The sequence below is a fragment of the Mauremys mutica genome, chromosome 3 (assembly GCF_020497125.1).
Source record: "Mauremys mutica isolate MM-2020 ecotype Southern chromosome 3, ASM2049712v1, whole genome shotgun sequence".
NCBI lineage: Eukaryota > Metazoa > Chordata > Testudines > Geoemydidae > Mauremys > Mauremys mutica.
In genome coordinates, this window is record NC_059074.1 from 57,503,899 (window position 1) to 57,523,493 (window position 19,595).

The 19,595-nt window shown below is 41.2% G+C and overlaps 1 protein-coding gene and 1 long non-coding RNA gene across 8 annotated transcripts in view; one reads left to right on the forward strand and one right to left on the reverse strand.

Annotated features, from left to right (window-relative positions):
• LOC123367331 lies at positions 1 to 17,038 on the forward strand. 2 transcript variants are annotated; one of them, XR_006578413.1, is made up of 3 exons: positions 1 to 81; positions 3,925 to 4,050; positions 15,315 to 17,038. It is a non-coding gene; the product is annotated as an uncharacterized LOC123367331 (long non-coding RNA). The 2 variants fall into 2 exon arrangements; XR_006578412.1 differs by lacking the exon at positions 15,315 to 17,038 and adding an exon at positions 8,389 to 9,597.
• Positions 8,052 to 19,595, reverse strand: part of ASRGL1 (asparaginase and isoaspartyl peptidase 1) — a 27,173-nt gene continuing 15,629 nt past the window's right edge. For all 6 annotated transcript variants that reach the window (XM_045011508.1, XM_045011506.1, XM_045011511.1 and 3 more), the window contains exons 4-7: positions 19,070 to 19,224; positions 16,532 to 16,650; positions 11,731 to 11,841; positions 8,052 to 8,415 (exon numbers count right to left, since the gene is read on the reverse strand). In XM_045011508.1, coding sequence (XP_044867443.1) covers positions 8,192 to 8,415; positions 11,731 to 11,841; positions 16,532 to 16,650; positions 19,070 to 19,224 — 609 coding nt within the window. In that variant the 3' untranslated portion in view covers positions 8,052 to 8,191. The remainder of the gene's footprint in view (positions 8,416 to 11,730; positions 11,842 to 16,531; positions 16,651 to 19,069; positions 19,225 to 19,595) is intronic.

Here is a 19,595-nt window from a genome sequence, read left to right on the forward strand (position 1 = left end):
TTCTTCACCCCAAGGCCTGGAAAGTTGGGAAGGCCTCTCTAAGCTGGCCGCTCTGATCAAAATGTAACCTTGGCATGTGAGGTAAGGCTGAGTTGTTATCCCTCTCTACTCCCATGCACTGGCATGTTGCCCAAGTCACAACCTAGCCCTAACTGCTCCACAAAATCGTTTCTTCTTAATTACAAATCCTGACATGAAGAAGTACAGTCGAGGTGGCGGTGGTGTGTTGCTGAATCTAGCAACGCTCCTCCTAAATCTGTAGAGCTCCACAGAGCTTCCACAGGGTTAGACTCAGACTTTAAAATCAGAAGAGACCATCATGCTCATCTAGTCTGACCTCCTGCACATTGCAGGGCACAGAACCTCACCCCTCCTGTAATAGACCTCTGGCTGAGTTACTGAAGCCCCTAAATTATGGTTTAAAGGTTTCAAGTTACAGAGAATTCATACTAATTTAAACTTGCAAGTGACCCTGTGCCCAATGCTGCAGAGGAAGTGAGGTGCATTCAGCAGGGCCGCTACTGTTTTCTTCCACAAGGGCAGAGGACAACCTGGCCCTATACTCACATTGTCACTTTAAGATTTTTGCTTTTATCCTATGGGTTTTTAATGACATTCAAATGCACCATGGCTCCTTTTCTGATTAAAAGTTAAAAATTTATATTCCTTATGTTTGTACAACAGTTTAACAGAGTCATCTTAAACTCCTTTGTAATTGCACAAGCAGCTGATAATGACTAGGAATATTCCATACTCTCCCACAAGCAATGAAGTATATCAGTGCTCCAAGATTACATCTACTCTTGGCCCATAATTGTCCACATGCCACTAGATGCCACTCATCTGTAACTCTCCTATTGAGATGTGGGTTAAAGTGCCAAGGATACTAAATACTATTGGCAACCTTACCATTTTGTATAAGCCACTTCAGCATCATGGCCTGCTTACTGTAGATAGGATATAGACATAGAGAATTTAAAAACAGCATAGGATGTGTTATTTTTATTGTGGTTATTTCACATGGGAACATGTAGTTTGCTACCATACTATTAGTTGATCTCATTTCACAAAAAGTACAGGTCATAGCCATGGCTAAAAAGGTACTGGTTATTAAATTACACAGTAATAATACACAATAGGTGTGGCTAATAACAAACCTTTATACATTTTTCTGTGAAAGACTCTTGCTAAAGGATTATTTTCCTTCACAAATACACTGTCAAACAGATTAACATGGTAAAATTATGTAGGAAAAAGTAAAGATAAAGCTGTGGTCTAAAGCCCTTCACAAACTTAACCAAGTGCTTTAGACACAGTACAAATAAGCATGATTTTGTTAACAGAAACAACTGCATTTGTGGTGGCACAATCTGCTTTTATGACTTCACTGCTTCAGAGAACTACTTTCCAGCTAATCAGCATGAATTTCTCATCTATGTATTGATAAGGGTGCCTATCACCTTCTTATCTAGGCAGTGAAGATCGCATGCTGTTATGTTTACTATTAATGAGGCTTGGTTTTCATCTTTATCATATTACTGCAGAAATGTTATTCCCCCAGTTTAAACTACAAGTATAATGTTTTAAATTTTTTTATTATTTTTTTTTAAATCCAGGTTTACCATGTGTGAATTAAGTAAATTAAAGCTTCTTATTGTTAGCTTTCCCCCAAACCAGGGAACTACAGTTCCTTTGCATCCTCCTCTTTCTCTTTCCCCCTCCTTCAAAGCGTCTGGGGACTGGTGCCTAATAAGGTAGTCTTTTACCTTTATATTGTATTTAGAATCTCTGTTGGCAGTAACCAACAGTTGTTACCTATATGATGGGTGTTCAAAGGTGGTCAAAGCTCAGTTTTTAGTGGTTAGGTCTTCACCTCATCATCAATGGAACTGGCTGTCTCCGAGATTAGTTTATCTCCATGCCCACTCTCTTGTCCTGACACATGGCCTCTTTTAGCACAGCACTGAAGCATGCTAAGTAGGAGTCTGGGGAAACTTACACATAGCTACTGGCCTGTGATGGAATATATATCCCCTCCTGTCTCTGAAAGGGTTAATGTGGGCCTGAGAGACCACTCAACCCACCTGGTTGTACCTGAAAGGTAGGTAAGGCTAAATTAAAGTTGAAGCCCAGCTGGGAAAGGAACTGGTTGGTGATTATATATGCAGGAAGTCTGGAGCAGAAAAATAAAATATTCTATGTAGAAGCTACTAGAACACATTCAGCGCGGAATGTGGAGGAGGAGGAAAATGCCAGTGAGGGAAGAAAGCTATTTGTACAACAGCACATTACACCAGGGCAGAAAGATAATATAAGGGGGACAGATGAAGATGTACTACTTGTAGGCAATGAGAAATTTATAGCATTTGTGACAGAAGTGAATAACTGCACTTTACAGACAGGGAAGAAGATTGAAAGAACAACAAAAGCAGTAGAAAAGTATTTACATATGGGCCATCTCTCAGTAGACCACATTGATGCAAGTTTAAATGAATGTAGCAGTTTAAGCAATGTTTCTAATGTTTTTGTTTTTTGTCTAGAACATAGTTTAACACCACATGGTCAGGTATTAAAGGAAACTTTAAAATGGGTGTGGGGAGGACCTTGATGCGATACATGTACAAGAAACATGGTTAGTGAGAACTTATATTTAGACTTCCAGGATATGATGTAATCCGACATGACAGAGAAATAACTACAAATATAAAGACACTTCCTGCTCTAAAGGAAGGTCTTAGTTACATTGACATAGCTGTACAGAACGTAAGTTTGCTGTTGAGATTCCTCTGCAGAATAGCACTGCCTTTACACAAATGAGTAAGGTTTACAACCCATCTAAAAAAACAACAAGTAGACAATCTAGAATTGGAAGAGTTAGTTAAGGGTATCAAAGGCCTGGATATTATTTGTGGAGATTTTAATAGCCATCATGAATTATGATGAAGGAGGAAAACTGATTATAATGACAAATGCCTGGAACAGTTCATTGAACTGCACAACCTGGTATTGCTCAACACTGGAGCACCTACTAGATTTAATTCTGTGAATAGAACCTTTTTATGTTTAGATCTGATAATTGCAAAATGCAATATAGAATGTAAATGCAGCTGGGAAATCTAGAGAGAGGCCAAGGTAATGTTGAAAACAATTAAGAAATTCCTACCTCGAACCTTAGAAAGGCAAACTGGGGACTCTAGCAGTAAGTATGCTGAATATCTAATATCCAATTGTATAAGTGATAATCTAGAGGAATTTCATGATAATACAATAAAGGGAGTTGTAACAGCAGCCCACCTAGCTATATGTAAAACACCAAACTGCCACAAACTCAGAAATCCAATTCCCTAGTGGAATGAAGATTGTATATATTTCTTTAATTGCTGCTAGACAAACAAGCAAACAAATATATAAAAAGCAAACAATACAATGAATAGCAAGGACTTAAAGCAAGGACTTAAAGCAGTGGCGCAAAGAATTATTAAAAATGCAAAGAGTTGGGGAGAGTATTGTGAGAAAAAGAACAAAGATTCCAAGGTTTCAGAGACAAACAAGTTAAAAGACTCAGAGAGGTAGCTGTGTTAGTCTGTATACACAAAAACAATGAGGAGTCCAGTGGCACCTGAAAGACTAAACAGATTTATTTGGGCGTAAGCTTTTGTGGGTAAAAAAAACACTTCTGTAGTGAGCCAGCCACTCCCAGTCCCTATTCAAGCGCAAATGAATGGTGTTAAGTTTGCAAATGAATTATAGCTCTGCAGTTTCTCTTCAAAGTCTGTTTTTGAATTTTTTTGTTGAAGGATGGCTACTTTTAAACCTGTTATTGAATGTCCAGGAAGACTGAAGTGTTCTCCTACTGGCTTTTGTATGTTACTATTCCTGACGTCTGATTTGTGTCCATTTATTCTTATTATGTCTTTTAAATAGGGACTGGCTCACTACAAAAGCAATTGTCCCTCTCTTGGTATTGACACCTCCTCACCAATTATTTGGAGTGGACCACACCCACCCTGACTGAATTGGCCTTGTCATCACTGATTCTCCACTTGTAAGGTAACTCCCTTCTCTTTATGTGCCAGTATATTTATGCTTGTATCTGTAATTTTCACTCCATGCATCTGAAGAAGTGGTTTTTGACCCATGAAAGCTTATGCCGAAATAAATCTGTTAGTCTTTAAGTTAAAAGACTGAATGGGATTGGAGTAAAAACAAATGTATACATGGTTTTATAGTAAATGCTAATGTTGACATTTCTAACTTAGGAAAAATGAATATTTTAGTAAAAGTTCCAAAAAGTAAGTAGTGATACAAAACAAAGAAAGGAGTTTGATGAACAAAAAATTTTTGCTCAAGAAAATTGTGAGCAATCACATGACAGGGTAGAATATAAAGATGATGTACTGAATGAAAATTTCAGCATAGAAGAACTAAAAAATGCTACAGACAAAAGTAAAAATGCAGTATCCCAAGTAAGGCTAGCATATGTAATGCAATGCTAAGCACCTACCAGAAGAGAGTTTGTTTTATTGAAATTATGGTATATACGGGGGAAAGGAATACTAGCAGGAGAATTGAATCAAGCGGTGGTTATACTGATAGGAAAACCTGGCAAACTATACAGAGACGTGATGCATATAGATCTATCACATCCCGTGTGGGCAACATTATGAAAAGACTGATAAATGAGAGATTAGTAGCATACTTGGAAAAAATGAAATTATAAACTGTGTACAAAGTGGTTTCAGGAAAGGAAGATGCATAGTTGAATATATTGTAAGATTAGAAACAAATACAAAACAGATTTTGATAGCTGTCTTTTTGGACACTGAAAAACATATGACATGCTACAGAGGGAAGCTTGATGTATAAAGTAGCCACAGTTGGAGTAAGAGGAAAAATGTTTTGGTGGATAAGAGACTGCTTAAGTGGTAGAACCATACAAGTCAGGTGGGGGCAGGTTTGTCAAATATTTATAAATTAACTAATGGCATTTCACAGGGGAGTGTTATCAGGCAAACCCTGCTTAACATTATTATTAATGATCTCCCAGAGAGTATACAGGCAGGAATAGGTATTAGTCTATTTGCAGATTACTGTGATATATGGGCCAAATATAAAAGACTTAAGATAGCTGTGGAGAGAACCAATGAAGCACTCAGGAATTTCAGAATGGGGAGATACTTGGGGATTTAGGTTTTCACTTGCCCAAACAAAGGGAATGATCTTCACCAAAAAGGAAGACTGGGGAAGAACGGAACCTCTCTCTATATAGAAAAAAATCAGTTCAAAATTTTACAGTCTTGAGTTATGTTCAATAAACTAACTTGGAAGGGTTATAGATAAAAATCAGAATTAACTGTAAAGATAGGATGAATTTGCTTAAAAGTATTGCTGGGAACAACTGGGGGTGCAGATAAGAACAAACTGTTGATGCTGTAAAGGGCATTAATAACACCAGTTATAGATTATGGATACCAAGACTTTAATTCAACTTCTAAAATCAACACTAAAAAGAAAAAAAATTCAGATCTGATCCAAGCCCAAGCTTTGTGAATAACATGTTGTGCGAGTATTAAGACTCTGGACTCTCATGTGTGCTGCAGGTAGCAACCTGAGAAATGCCTATAAATTTAAGGTAGAAATTGTTAGATTTAACCTTTTGAGCTAAGGTTAATGGAAATAGCAAAGATAAGAGTACTAAACAAATATACGAGGACAGTTGGGAATTAAGTAGAGACAAACTCCCACCTGCAAACAGGGCCAAAAGGTGGGTTAAAAAGGAAGGTCTGGAAGAAATTAAAATCCTTAGTCATGGGAAATCAAACTATAGCAGGATGGTCGTCTCCCCAGTTGTGGATTTGAAATTATATGATACAACAAAGCTAAGAGCAGAACCATCAAATACGACGGCTATAATTTACGAGTTTATACATGGCAAATGGGGTCATCATTGCCAAACCTATACTGACTGCTCTAGAGATGAGAATACAGTTTGGGAAAGGCCTTTTGTATCCCTGAATCTGAAATTAAGAGACATATGAGACTATCCAATTTTGTGGCCATTATGACAGGTATGATGATGATTAGAAAAGGAAGCCTCGGAAAGCAGGACTGGTTCAATAAATTATTCTTAACTAAAGAGAGTACAATTGGGTATACCTATCATAATAGCATGGATTCCGGTGCATGCTGGGATACTGGGCAACAAAATGGCAGATAAAGCAGTGAAAAATGCCTTAAAATGAGGAGATTGACATAAAGAGCCCTCTGAGTATACAGGACTTCAAAAGTTTGGTTAAGAGAGAACTTAAGAGGGAATGTCAAGAACTATGGACTAAAGAGAAAAAAAGGACAAAGGTCCTATGAAATATGTCCTAAACTTGAGGATAATGGTATACTTAATAGCTATGATAGAAGAAGTGAAGTAGCTATACATTTAGAGGGCTAACAGGTCACTGTGACCTGAATGGTAATTTATATTTACTAAACAAGCACAAAAATGGGTTATGGACACCTGCAAAGTCCAAGAAACAGTTAAGCACCTGCTGTGGCAATGCAGGGGCAGTTACATAGAAAGAAAAATTCTTTATGAAGAACTGAGATGCACCCAAGGTGAAAGAATATAGTCTGAAAGGATTGGTGAGTATTGGGAAAGTGGGGTAGTATTAAAAAAAAGTTTGATTTTTTTTAAAGATACAGAACTGGGTGAGAGGATATAGATTTTGCTTATGCAAAAACTGCTGTAGTTGGCAGTCATAGCCTCATAGGCTGAGGCTGCTTTACCATAAAACAGGAAGCAGATAGAAAAAAGAAAGAAGGTGGTTTCAGGGAGAGAGAAAAGAATTTTGCATTCACTCCTCAGGTATGAGAGAGTAGCAAGACCCTGAGGGTCGAGGAGGAAGTCTAGGAAGAAGGTTGTCCTTGGAACCCTCCTATGGGTAGAGAAGTCTAGCAAGAGGCCAGGTGAGAGACACTAGGACTGAAAAAGCTTCAGTGTGGTGAGCTCTGATAAAAGGGCAAGATCTGGACTTTCAGAAAGAGAGCTCTGGCAGGTGGTTAACTGAGGGACTATGTAAGGGAAACTTAGGAAGGATGAAAAGTGAAGATGGGTTAAATTGTACACTTGGTGGTATGAGATTTACTGGCAGATTCCAGGGGAAGATCTGGCCCTGAAAGGAGGGTGAATTTAGAGAGGTTGTGAGAGAGGCCTGCTGGCAGACTTGGTAGGAAGAAGTCCAGAGAGGCAGCAGTAAGAAGTCTGACATGGTAGACTTTGGCTGCTGGTTGAAGGGTCCTTGGACTGGAACCTAGTGTAGTGGGAGGACCTGGGTTCCCCTGCCAGCCACCAGGGAAGATGGCATGAAACCCCTGATATAAGTGGAAACGGACTTAACAGCCCTGAGATAAGCAGCTTTAAGGACCACAGTAGGCCAGAATCGGGGCTGAAGACCTTTTGTAAGGACATTGGATTATCTGTTGGACTTCACTACCCTAAAAGGGGTGGGACCTGGCTGGAGAGGCTGGAGTCACAAGAAGAGGCAGATCACTACAGGGCTTAAGCAACTGTTTGCAGAGGGTGCTAGAAGAGAGCTAGCTGTGCCAGGCCCAGACATGAGGGGATGCCCTTCTACACGCCTATACGCCATCTGGTTTTTGAAAAGAGGACACCAGCCCTGGTGCTTTCTAGACATTTAATTGATCACTATATCCACATCCATCATCTTTAAGCCCAGTGCTTCTGGGTTTCAGTTTGCTTGTAAAATGTGGTGAATTCTGGGCAGGGGCGGCTCTAGCAATTTCGCCGCCCCAAGCAAGGCGGCACGCCACGGGAGGCGCTCTGGCGGTCGCCGGTCCCACGGCTCCGGTGGACCTCCTGCAGATGTGCCTGCGGAGGGTCCGCTGGTCCCGCGGCTACGGTGGAGCATCCGCAGGCATGCCTGCGGGAGGTCCACCCAAGCCGCAGGACCAGCGGACCCTCCGCAGGCATGCCTGCGGGAGGTCCACCGCAGCTGTCTGCCGCCCTCCCGGTGGCATGCCGCCCCAAGCGTGCGCTTGGGTCTAGAGCCGGCCCTGATTCTGGGAATATTTAATAGAAGGTAAATCTTTTCAGAAAGATAACATCAATTTTCACTGCTCCCCATGAAGACTGAGATTTTTCTCCTGCTGTACTATCCACTTTTCTTCATCCTCAGAATTACTTGGATTCAAGTGCTTCTGCAACAGAGCTCGTATGTATCTCCCCTGTGTAAATGCCATACTGCAACTGGTCATCCTTCACTGTAGCCCAAGACATCTGCTTGGTGGAGAACCTTGCTGCCCAATCCCCTGAATTGCTGACAACTATGACACCTCCTAATCCACCCACTCTTGTTTTCATATAATTCAATGCAGTGTCAGCAGCCTCCACCGGTGACATTCCTGAAAAGAAGAACACAGAAGAGTGATGATCATGTAGTATCTGCTTCTGGTCCTATTGCAGTCAATGACAAAGTTCTCTTCAGACATCACTCTGTGCAGAAACAAGCCCTCTATATTTCCTTTACTGAATGCCCAAGAAGTTACAAGTGCAATGGCTGGAAAATGCTTTGTTTATGGAAGGAATGTGAACACCTGCAAATAGCTTCTATGCTGTAGTAATATTGCAAAGACAGGGTTTATGAAGCTTTCCATTATTCTGAGGTTTTAGTCTTTTTGACCTAGCATATCTGGTGAACTTTGTAGTTCAGTGACACATAATGGGACACTTTTGAAGGGTGGTGGTGGTCACTGTTGGCAATCTGCAAACGTGCCACTAGCAGCACCCTGCCAGGGAATTTCTGTCTAATACACTTATGACTTGAACACTCACAATAATTCCAGGAGGGACCATCAGATCATCTAGTCTGACCTCCTGTATATGACAGGCCACCAACCTCCCTAGTACCCACTCAAAACCCAACAACCGAAAGTAGACCAAAGTATCACAGCCCTCAGGAGATTAGACTATTACAAGCCACAGGCAAAGAATAGGAGGGACTGAAGTGCACCATGCCTGAGTCCCCCGACAATGGCAGGGAAATGATTGAGATATACCCAGATAATCCTGGCAAGTGACCCACATCCAGAGGCTGCAGCGGAAGGCAACCCCACCTCCCAAAGGTCACTGCCTATTTGACTTGGGTGAAAATTCCTTCCCAACCCCATATATGGCAATCAGTTAGACGTTGAGCATGTGAGGAAGAACCAGCCGGCCAAGACCCTAAGAGAGAATGCACGGAGAATTGAACTGAAACCCCTACAAAGTTAGACCAATGAACCCTGAGGAGCTCAGAGTGTGAATTCTGTTTGTGATGAATTTTGGTAATGTGGACGCTGATGCTACTGTGGATGCAGCCACTGTTGGGTAGGATCTGCTTATCAGCCTTCATATTGTTACCGGACTATGCACTGATGACACCAACAGCCAAGATCCTTTACCACACTCAATCCCTACTAATGAGAGCTCTTTATAAACAAATTGAAGAACACTTTGTCCTACGCAGAAGTCTGTTAATAGTTATGTCCTTGTTCACAAGCTGTAACCCTTCATTTGTCTCCAGAAATGCCGTAGTGCTTGGTCTTAATACTGTGAACTAAAGCAGCTGTGATGTTAAATTGTGTGTGTGTGTTTTATAAACTGACTATATGCATTAGCCCTCCTTCAAACTTTCTGTGGAAAAAAAAAACATAATAGAAACTATTCACAATCTTTGCCACTGCAAGATGGGAATCCATTCTCTAACACTGTGGCAAAATCTTGACTACTGAAGTCAATGGGAGTTTTGCCACTGACTTCAACAGGATCAGGATTTCACCCCGTGACTTTTCACCAAGGCAACAGCTGCCACCATAAGGCAGAAATTCCAATAGCTGTTAAAAGATTTTTTCCAAACAAGTCACAGATTATACATGACAAGAAGAACTTACATGAACTTGCAATACTTGGCACCCAGCAAAATGGAGGAAACTAATTAAACACACTGCTCAAAACATTCCTTCAAATATTGAGGAAACAGAAATAAGACTCTCCCCAAATGAAAGATGTTAAGGGAGAGCCAGCCATTCTTAACACTTCATGGATGCATTATATGCAACACTGGTATTCTAAGACACTTGTTTCCTATTTTTAGTAGTCTAAATCCTATTTTCAAAAATTAAGCGTTTAGGAGCCTATATCACACTGACTTTCAATGACATATAGGCTCTTAAGTCACATAGAAAATTTTTCCCTAAGTGTGTGCACAGGCTTATTTTACGGTTTTAAATATTCTGCTTCTGTTGGCAGCTCAAGTGCTCAAAGTAGAAATAACGATAGGAGTGAGTTTTGGCCCTTTCTTGAAATGCTGAGGAATTGCTAATTTGCTGGGGTCTTTGCCTGGAAGCTGGGTTGCTCCTCAACATTTCAGGGAAGACTGAATAGTGGCAAACTAACAATGAGAGGATTTCTACATGCTAAGAAATTTAGAAATATGTTTAAAAAGGGGTTTAGTGTGATTCTCCTCTCAGGCTGGTGTAAATCAGGTGTAACTCCATTGTTTTCAATGGAGTTACTCCAATGTAAAACCAGGGCATGTGAGAAAAGAACCTGGCTCAATTCTTTATGGAAGATTTAAGATTGGGAGGCCATTTATGAAAGGAATGAACTCCAGTGAAATAGGACTGAGGTGGGGCTGTGGCATGTCAGGGCTTTGGGGAATAATCTGTATGGAGTATTATATTTTATACTGATATTTTCTCTTGGCTCTGCTAAGAATGAACCATGACTAGCATATGTTGGGACCACAAAACATGTAGCAGTTACAGAAATCTTCTCAGCTGCTACTTGCCTTCTTGTTTCACATTTCTCTTATGATTAGGAATGTAAATGAAAAATGGTTTACTGTAGTTCCTATTCTGGTAAGAGTATCAAAAGTTACTGCTCATTAATACTTGCAAACCATAGCTTTCTAAAATTAGCGGTGATGTCTACATTAATGGTTCTGTAACTGCGTGCAGTACAAGTATGTTGTCTGACTGTTTACAGGCTGTAATATAATCAAGGGTTTGGATGACATCCTAACTGATGAAGGTAAAGCTTAAAGAGTCATCCACAGTTAGATTGTGTTACAGTCAGATGAGACGCCCCATGCCAGCTGTTTACCACATAAGCACCTGGTCTACTTAACATACAGTTTAGTACACTTTCCAAAACAAAAGTGAAATGCAGTCCTATGAATTCCTTTTTGAATGGAGAGGAAAACGGTTGTAAAATTTCTGTTGCTACAAGCAATTCAGCCCTATGAATTGTTATAGCCTGTGGAGTCTCTAAGCTTCTTGTTATACTTTCCTTTATTTGTACTCTTTGTTTTTACTAATATTAGCTTGCATTTGCGTTTTTCCAATTCTCTGCTTATGAAATTACTTACAATTGTAAAAAATCTTCAGTTAAACTTAAAATAATTTATATGAATGATATTTTATGATGCTGTATCTAAAACATAATGGAACAAAAATATCCACACTACTTGATATTCAAAGAACACAGTTGGAATTTATTTGTTTTGCACTTTTAGTCCTGCTATTTTGTGTGTCTTTTGAGATAATCCAGCCAAAAATGGCCAGGAAACAGTTTTTTTGGGGGGACGACAGGAACTGCATTGCTAAGAGTATAATTTACATAAACCAGTTAGTTCCAGTATTACTTTCCTTCATCTTACTGGAAAGTTTAGATTGTACCTTGTTCCATGTGATAGAGAATAAGTCGGGCTAGGACCACTTTCATCATGCTTTCTCCATGTCCTGTGGTAGAGATGGCACCAACATGGTTATCAGCATAGCCTCCACTTCCTGCGCAAAGAAAAAGTATGACACTAAAGCTTTAGAGCAAAAAGATTTACAAGCAATGCATGATTTCAAATCACAGGCCAATTTCTAAAGTTCTGGAGGTCCTGTTGCTTCTAGGGACAAAAAGCTGAAAGTTCATGTGTGACATCTTTGTTTCTGATTTCTTCCTCAAAGTTTCAACAGCAGTGTGAGAAGTCAGTCACAGCTGGAAGAAGTTGGTTGCCAAGTTATAGGGCTGGAAAGATAATGGCATAATGGTGAATCTGATGTTGGAATAGGAAGGACTGAGCATTAATAGTAGCCAGATCAAAAGTAGGTAGGTAGAGGAGAGGCATGCAGGAAAGACAAAGGTGGAAAGGCAGGCAGGGTGATGGTGGGGAAAATAGGAAGCCAGAAGTGGAGGATGTGAGGCAGCTAGACCTGCATTGATGACTGACTGGCTAGGGAGGTGCACTGCAGGAATGTGCTGACCAATGGGCAGCAGAGAGGTGGTAAGAGCCAGCCAGGTAGCAGCACTAAGATTCCACTGTGACAGAACATGGGAGAAAAGCCCAAACAGGAGAGCTGCTTCCAAGTTAGCTTTGTAAATTCAAAAGGCTGCACTGACCCAGAAGTACAGCAAACCTGCTGATGTCAGAGGACCTCCAGGTGCCATCATTTAAGCAACAAGTGTTTGTGCCTCTCCGTGGGTCACTAGAATCAGCACCAAAGTTAAGGTCCTACAACCACCTGATATCCCAACTCTCACCTAAAACAACCACTCACTGAACTGTTTTTTTTTTTAAGTCAATCTAGTGCTCATGAATGGTGCAATTAATAGTTACAATGTCAGGAGCCATGGAAAACAAAGTCAAATTATTATTTGCTTATACTTTTTTAAATTCAAAGAATTTTAAACAAAAGTAGAAAATCTTGCTGTGACAGTGTACCCCATAAAGCCTTATGGGGTGGAGGTGCTCATAAATAAATGTATGTATGATATAACTGGAATAGGGTTTTGCTACATGTAAAGGTTATGATCTACTGGTTATGTTCATCCTAGTTGTAAGCAGGCACCATTTGTGTGTTCAAATGTTTTAACTAAGGCTACTTAGAAATCAAGCAATTATACAGCCAACATTCATCACTTTGATCACTTCTTGGGAAAGGAATGTGCAAATTAAGTGCTCAATCCAGAAGCACTTAACAGACAAAAGAGCTTGGAAGGCTCCAATCCACATAAGAAGTCTTCCTGGAGACATACAAGATACCATGTGTAAATTGGCTTCTGCCTGTAAAGCCAGTCATGCATGGACATGTGACTTGCCCAGGTGACTCCAGAACTCCATCTTGGAGCTGGACTTTGCATAGGAGTGAGGAAAGGGGTCTCCACCCACAAGAGAGAGTCTATTTAAACCCGTGAGAGATCCCTCCATTTTGTCTTCAGCTGGCTAAAGGAGGAGCCTCTCCACCACTCCTGGATACATAAAGGAAACTGGAACAAAGGACAGTAACTACAGAGGGTGTGAGTGATTGCTGGACCCAGGCTAAAAGGAGATTAGCCTGTAAAAGGGAGCATTCTGGAACTGGTGAGGAGCCTATCTGTATTTAGTTTGACTAGACATAGGTTTGCACATTTTATTTTATTTTGCTTGGTAACTTACTTTGTTCTGTCTGTTACTACTTGGAACCACTTAGATCCTATTTTTTGTATTTATTAAAATCACTTTTTACTTATTAATTAACTCAGAGTATGTATTAATACCTGGGGGAGCAAACAACTGTGCATCTCTCTCTATCAGTGTTATAGAGGGCGAACAATTTATGAGTTTGCCCTGCATAAGCTTTATACAGGGTAAAATGGATTTATTTGGGTTTAGACCCCATTGGGAGTTGGGCATCTGGGTGCTAAAGGCAAGCACACTTCTGTGAGCTGTTTTCAGGTAAACCTGCAGCTTTGGGGCAGATAATTCAGACTCTGGGCCTTTGCTGATGTAGACAAGAGTGTCTGGCTCAGCAAGACAGGGTGCTGAAGTCCTGAGCTGGCAGGGAAAACAGAGATAGAAGTAGTCTTGGCACATCGGTTGGCAGCTCCCAGGGGAGTTTCTGTGATCCAACCTGTCACACTTGCATTCAGAAGAGACACGGTTTCAAGCATGCTCCTTTTTATGAATGTTGTGCCTCCCCCGAAAAATGAACCTTAAAAAAGCTAAACACCGATGATGCTCTTGAAGAGAAAAAAAGTCCTGGCAGATAATATTTTAAACGGGAAACACCTATAGGCCCCTTGAAGGCCATACATTTGGTGCCTTATTCCTGCAGACCACAGGGGAGACACAGAAGAATGACTCCATGTGGGTAAGTACATCACCCTTGCCAAGCATTAGGAGACTGGTTAGCGGCCTTAACATGTTGTTCAGGGTCAACCAAAATCTCTCCCCCTTCCTGCAATCCTATTTAGGCTAATATCTGCCAAGCCTAATAAGGCTCTTTGAGTGCAGATGTGTTTTGAGGGATTCCACTGAGACAATTAAGGCAGATCAATCCCCAGCTAGTGTCCAAAGACTTGTGGGGGGTGGGCCTTGATGCACCTCCTGTATAGCACAGAGTGATGAAACTGAGGTCCTCAGGAGAAGCAGAATGCTCTCAGGCTGCTGACCCCGCTTTCCCATCATACCACTACTTCATTCCATGCCCCCTTATCCACTGGCTCCCTTCCCTACCATTCTCTACGGTGGTCATCTCCATTGTATCTGCTGAGGCAGTTATTTGCCATGGGCCTTTGGAGGGGCATAGGATAGGATTACTACAGTTAGTATGGAGTTTAGGATGGGGAGCAGCAGAGTGTGAAAGGTTTTCCTCCTTCCCACCCAAAAAGGGATACTCAAGTTCCCTCCCTTGATTAAATCTGGACCTCCCAGAAGATCCAATATGCATTGAAAATGTTGCCATAGTCTATTCTGCAACTCCTTCCCCCCCAAGAACCCTGCATGCATAATAGGAGTGCTGGATGGTTACAGAGTTTTGTTCTTTGGGGTATCTGAGAAGTGACTATTTTGTCGATTACTAGGAAGAAACATGCTAGTTACTATTGCACCAAATGGTTCTCAGCTTCATTCTTTTTCTTTTAATACTAGCTCCAAAATGCAGAAGCCAGGAACATCTATCTGATGGGGCAGAGAAGCTCCACACCAGCATGGTTAAGGACAGCCACTTTGCTATAACTGCAGCCAATACCAAGCCTGGAGGGGGAATTATAGGAGAGCCTGGCTCAGCTGAGTCGTGGCCAGTCAGGAAGGAGGACAGTTCTCTCCCTGAAGGGAGCTCTGTTTGCAGAGTTACAGAAGGAAGGATGGGCCTGCTAGCTGGAAGAGCAGTTAGATCCCAGGAGTGAGTAAGAGATTGTGGTGGGAGACAAGCCCAAAGGGAAGGACTAGGGTGTCCGAAGGGAAGACGGGGACAGCCAACGATTGAGTTGGGTTTGCTTTTTGTTTCAGAACTTTTTGGGGCTGAGCCCCTCCACCCAACCCAGAGGGGGATAATACTGAAGGTACAACTAGCTGGTAGGTCAGAGGTAGACAGCCTTCTTTCCTGCCTCTCACCCCAACCCCCAGAAGACCTGCAGCTGCATTGAGATGTCTGAAAGGTGCACCAGGAGGCACTGCTCTTGCCATGCTGCTACAATTTTGATGAGACAAAGCTTAAGGAAAAGGCAATTTAGGGTGAGCAGAGGACCATGCTGGTTCAGTGTATGCTCAAGTTGCAAACCATGCTGAAAATAGTCAGTGGACACCATAATTGCCTGCAAGCTCTGCAATTCTGGCTGTAAAGCAATGTTGGCTCTGAATCTACTAATCAGTTGCTGCCAGCAGGAGTGCTGTTCAAGTTTGGAGCATGTTTTACTAAAACTATTTTTTCCAGTTTCTGGATCCATGGAAGAACTATGTAGCAATCACCAAATACAAGCCTGTCCCGTTAGAGGAATTCACTGGAGAATGGATTAAGAGTCTCTTTACCTACAGATGAGAGAACACCTATAACATTTCCTCTATTCTGCTTCCCACCATCATGCTTTCCATGGCTCTTTATAAACAGGAACTGATGGAGAGAGTCAAAGCTTTAAATAAGAGTGGCTTAAGTTGCCAGTCATGTTAGAGACTTCTAGTCAAATTCTCATTGCTCTAATGAAACTCCAATGACTGCAATTGGAGTTGCACCTGATATACAATGGTATAAAGGAGAGAAGAATCTGGTGCATTTGGTTAATTTTTCACATTAGTTTTGACCTTTTTGTTTGGGAGACACCTGGATTAAACACCATCTGAGCAACTAATAGAGCCTTAGAGGGGAACAGGTTGCAATTTTGTCCATGTTGCAAGGGAACATAGCAGATGAGTTCTTGGTTTTTGCATAAGAGTATCACAGTATAAAGGGAAGGGACATGATAGGGAAACCCCAGACCATACTGTTTCCAGAAAAAAGGGGGAGTGTCTCCTATTTCTGTTTGTTCAGACCTACCAGAAATCTTGGCAGTAAGTACAAAACCTCTACCCGACCTGCAGCCTTCTGGTTCTGTGGAAGGAGCAGTTGTTAAAACGATAAACTGACACATTTTAGTATGCTTTAATTTAAGCCTCAATTCTAGATCAGCTAGTGTCAATATTTCATTTCAATCATAGAAAATGTGAGTGTTAACTGATTTCATTTACCGTACCTATGCACGCTGAATCACCGACTCGGCCAACCAGTTTATTAGCGAGTCCCCCAGTGGATGTTGCACAAGCTACGTTTCCTTCATTGTCTATAGCAACGGCACCAACTGTTCCAGGGTCTCTGCCAAGAATAATATTTCACAGAATTAGGCAGGGTTAAGAATACTTGCCAAAGCATGTTGTGTCCATTCTGCAGGTAGTTTTTACAAATGTGAGATTACAACAGTAGTCTACAATTGAATGCCATTAACTTTAATCTATCCTCATGTGACAATCACTTCATTTTCATGTAATTGTGTTTTTTTTAATGTAGGGAGTTTCATTATGAAATCCACTATCCATTTCAGATAACAAGCAATATGTAACAATTCTGATATAGTATCAACCTTATAATTGATAGCACAGATGTCAAACTCTTGGCCTGTTTGATCTATTTATCTGATCTCCCCACGATACATTTTTATGATCCAGTATGAAAGCTTTCATTTGGAAAGAATAAAAAAAATTCCTAGCCCTCCTGACTGTGAAGATAATTTTTAAAATGGGACACACTGAAGCTCTGAATTAGCCTGAAACAGAAACTCAGACATGGGAACTGCCTCCACTGTTCCAATTGGATGAGAGCTCTAAAGCCTAGTGATGATACATGCAAAAAGATAAATGAATAAAGAAATAGCAGTGGTCTTAAAAATGCCATGCATCACTCCCCCACATAGATTAACCAGCCCGCGCCGCTTCCCACAGCTCCCATTGGCCGGGAACGGCGAACCACGGCCACTGGGAGCTGCGAGTGGCTGTGCCTGCGGACGGTCAACGGATTACCCTGATGGGCTGTGTACGGCCTGCGGACCACAGGCTGCCCACCACTGCTCTAAAGCCTAAAATGTAAGAGTCAGCGTGAAGTGAGAGAAACAGCTACAAGCAGGGCTGAGAACACTTTATTCAGAATATCACCATGTTGAATCATCACTGAGTTTTGCAGTCTGTTGCCATCCTGTTTTTATGTTCTCAGCCCTTTAGACTTTACAAATTACACCCAGGTGGTGTACAGCCTACAGTAAGACATGTATCTATGCTATGCCAAGAGTCCTAGACCACTGTGAGGTAACAACCATTTAACCACCCTTACTCTACAGCTAATTTACATGCAACAGCTGCATTGGTTGTATGAGGGAGATGGCACAGATGGCAGATTACTTGGCCCAGCTGCCACAGTCTTTCCAAACCACCCACCCAACACAACCAGCACACACAATCCTAAATACACACACAGCCCCTTACTGCAGTGCACATCCCTCACTTGCCAACCCACAAATCAACGCATCTCCCAGCACAACCCCCGTACACAGTGACCACATACACCACTCTGAAGTCTGTGTCAGTGCTAAGTGAGTAAAACAGCTACATGAATGGTTGAGAGGTCTTTAAATTTAGAAGATCACCAGGTTCAAGCCTCACTGGAATTCGTGGTCTGTTACCCCTTAACTAGTAGCTGAAAGTCCATGCTGTTGCATGGTTGTAATTTGTTAAGAATATATCCTCACCCCGTCTACAGCATGAGCTTGGCTGACCTCTGAGATGTACTTTGTGTCATACTACTTAATAAAATAGCTAAGTAACAATACATAATACGTTGTCTTTCTATTAAAGAGTCTTTTTCCCCTTCCACTGTCACAAGACTGAAGCTCAAACAGTTAGTATTATTAAACCCCACTACCCACTGAAAAGGTCATTTTGATAGTTGGTTATTCTCCCTACTGTTTTCCCCTCCCCCCATTTTATTATAAAAAGTTTCTTTCATTCTGCTGCTGTCTCCTACCCTCTCGTTCTGCTAATGGCTTTGTTTTTCTCCCTCATCCCCCCCCAGAACTGGTTTTTAGGCTATTTTAGCAGTGCATTTTTAACCACCATACTTTCTGGTCTGCTTGTTTTCTCAGTGACCAAGTACCACTGCCAACCCCAAAATTTTGTAGATTATAAATTAATTGTTTGATCCAGTTTAAAACAAATCCCAGTCTATCTTGGTTATGCAGACTTATGGATAAATATGTATGTTCTGCCAGGGTCTGGCTGTTGGTTTAGCAGTGGAGACAGTGCCTCATTTAAACCACAGCTCTCCTTTGAAGAGTGACCCTATATAGATGGCACTTCCTTGGCTCACCAGATCTGCTCAGTGTTTTTGTTCAGGACTATCTGCTAACGTCAGTTGAAATATTTTTTCCCCACCTGCTAATGGTGGAGGGCCCCTGCTGCTAAGTGAGCATGAGCTGGATTCTCTTCCTTCTTCAGCATCAACAGGATTCTTTCCCAAATTTCATCAGTTACACTTGAGCAAGCCTACTGAAGGTTGCCCACATATCATGGAGGGCATAATTTAAAAACCACGTGGAAGCACATGTGTATGTCATGGCAGAATTAAGCCTACAGAACTACTTTCAGATCCCACAGCAAGTCTGCATGGTTGCTAGTTAGAGAAAGCACTTACTGATACCACAAACATGAGAGACATTAGAGTGTAACATATTTTGTGCAGTACCTACTTTTTAAACTCCTGAGGGTTAGAATCTGGCTCAAGGTTCTTGTTCCATCTCTCTCTGGATCTTTGTGTTATAAGTTTCTCCCCTGGAATCTCAGGAACACCCATGGCTTTGGCAAAAAGGTTTGCCCCATGGTCAGTCAGCAACATGTGCTCTGTCTGATAGGGACAGAAAAAAAACCAACAACACACCTCTTGACACTAATTGGAGTTCAGTACTGATCTGTATAGTCTTATATAAACACTTCATTGTTTTTAAAAATGTATTCAAAGAAATGTTTTTGTTTTAAACTTCTTGGAAACCAATAAAAGGCACAATTGTGACCCCCCAATCCTGCTCCCATTGACTTAAGTAGGAGTATGTTTGGATTCCTATGTGCTTTTTTGGTGTTACAGGAGGATTTTGGATTCAGTAATGCAAAAAACCCCAAAACAAAATAATTAGGATTAACAGAATATAATTGCCTTCAAATATTCAATACTCATTAGATGAGAAAAATAGAATTCACTCATACCAATTTTTTTTCTGA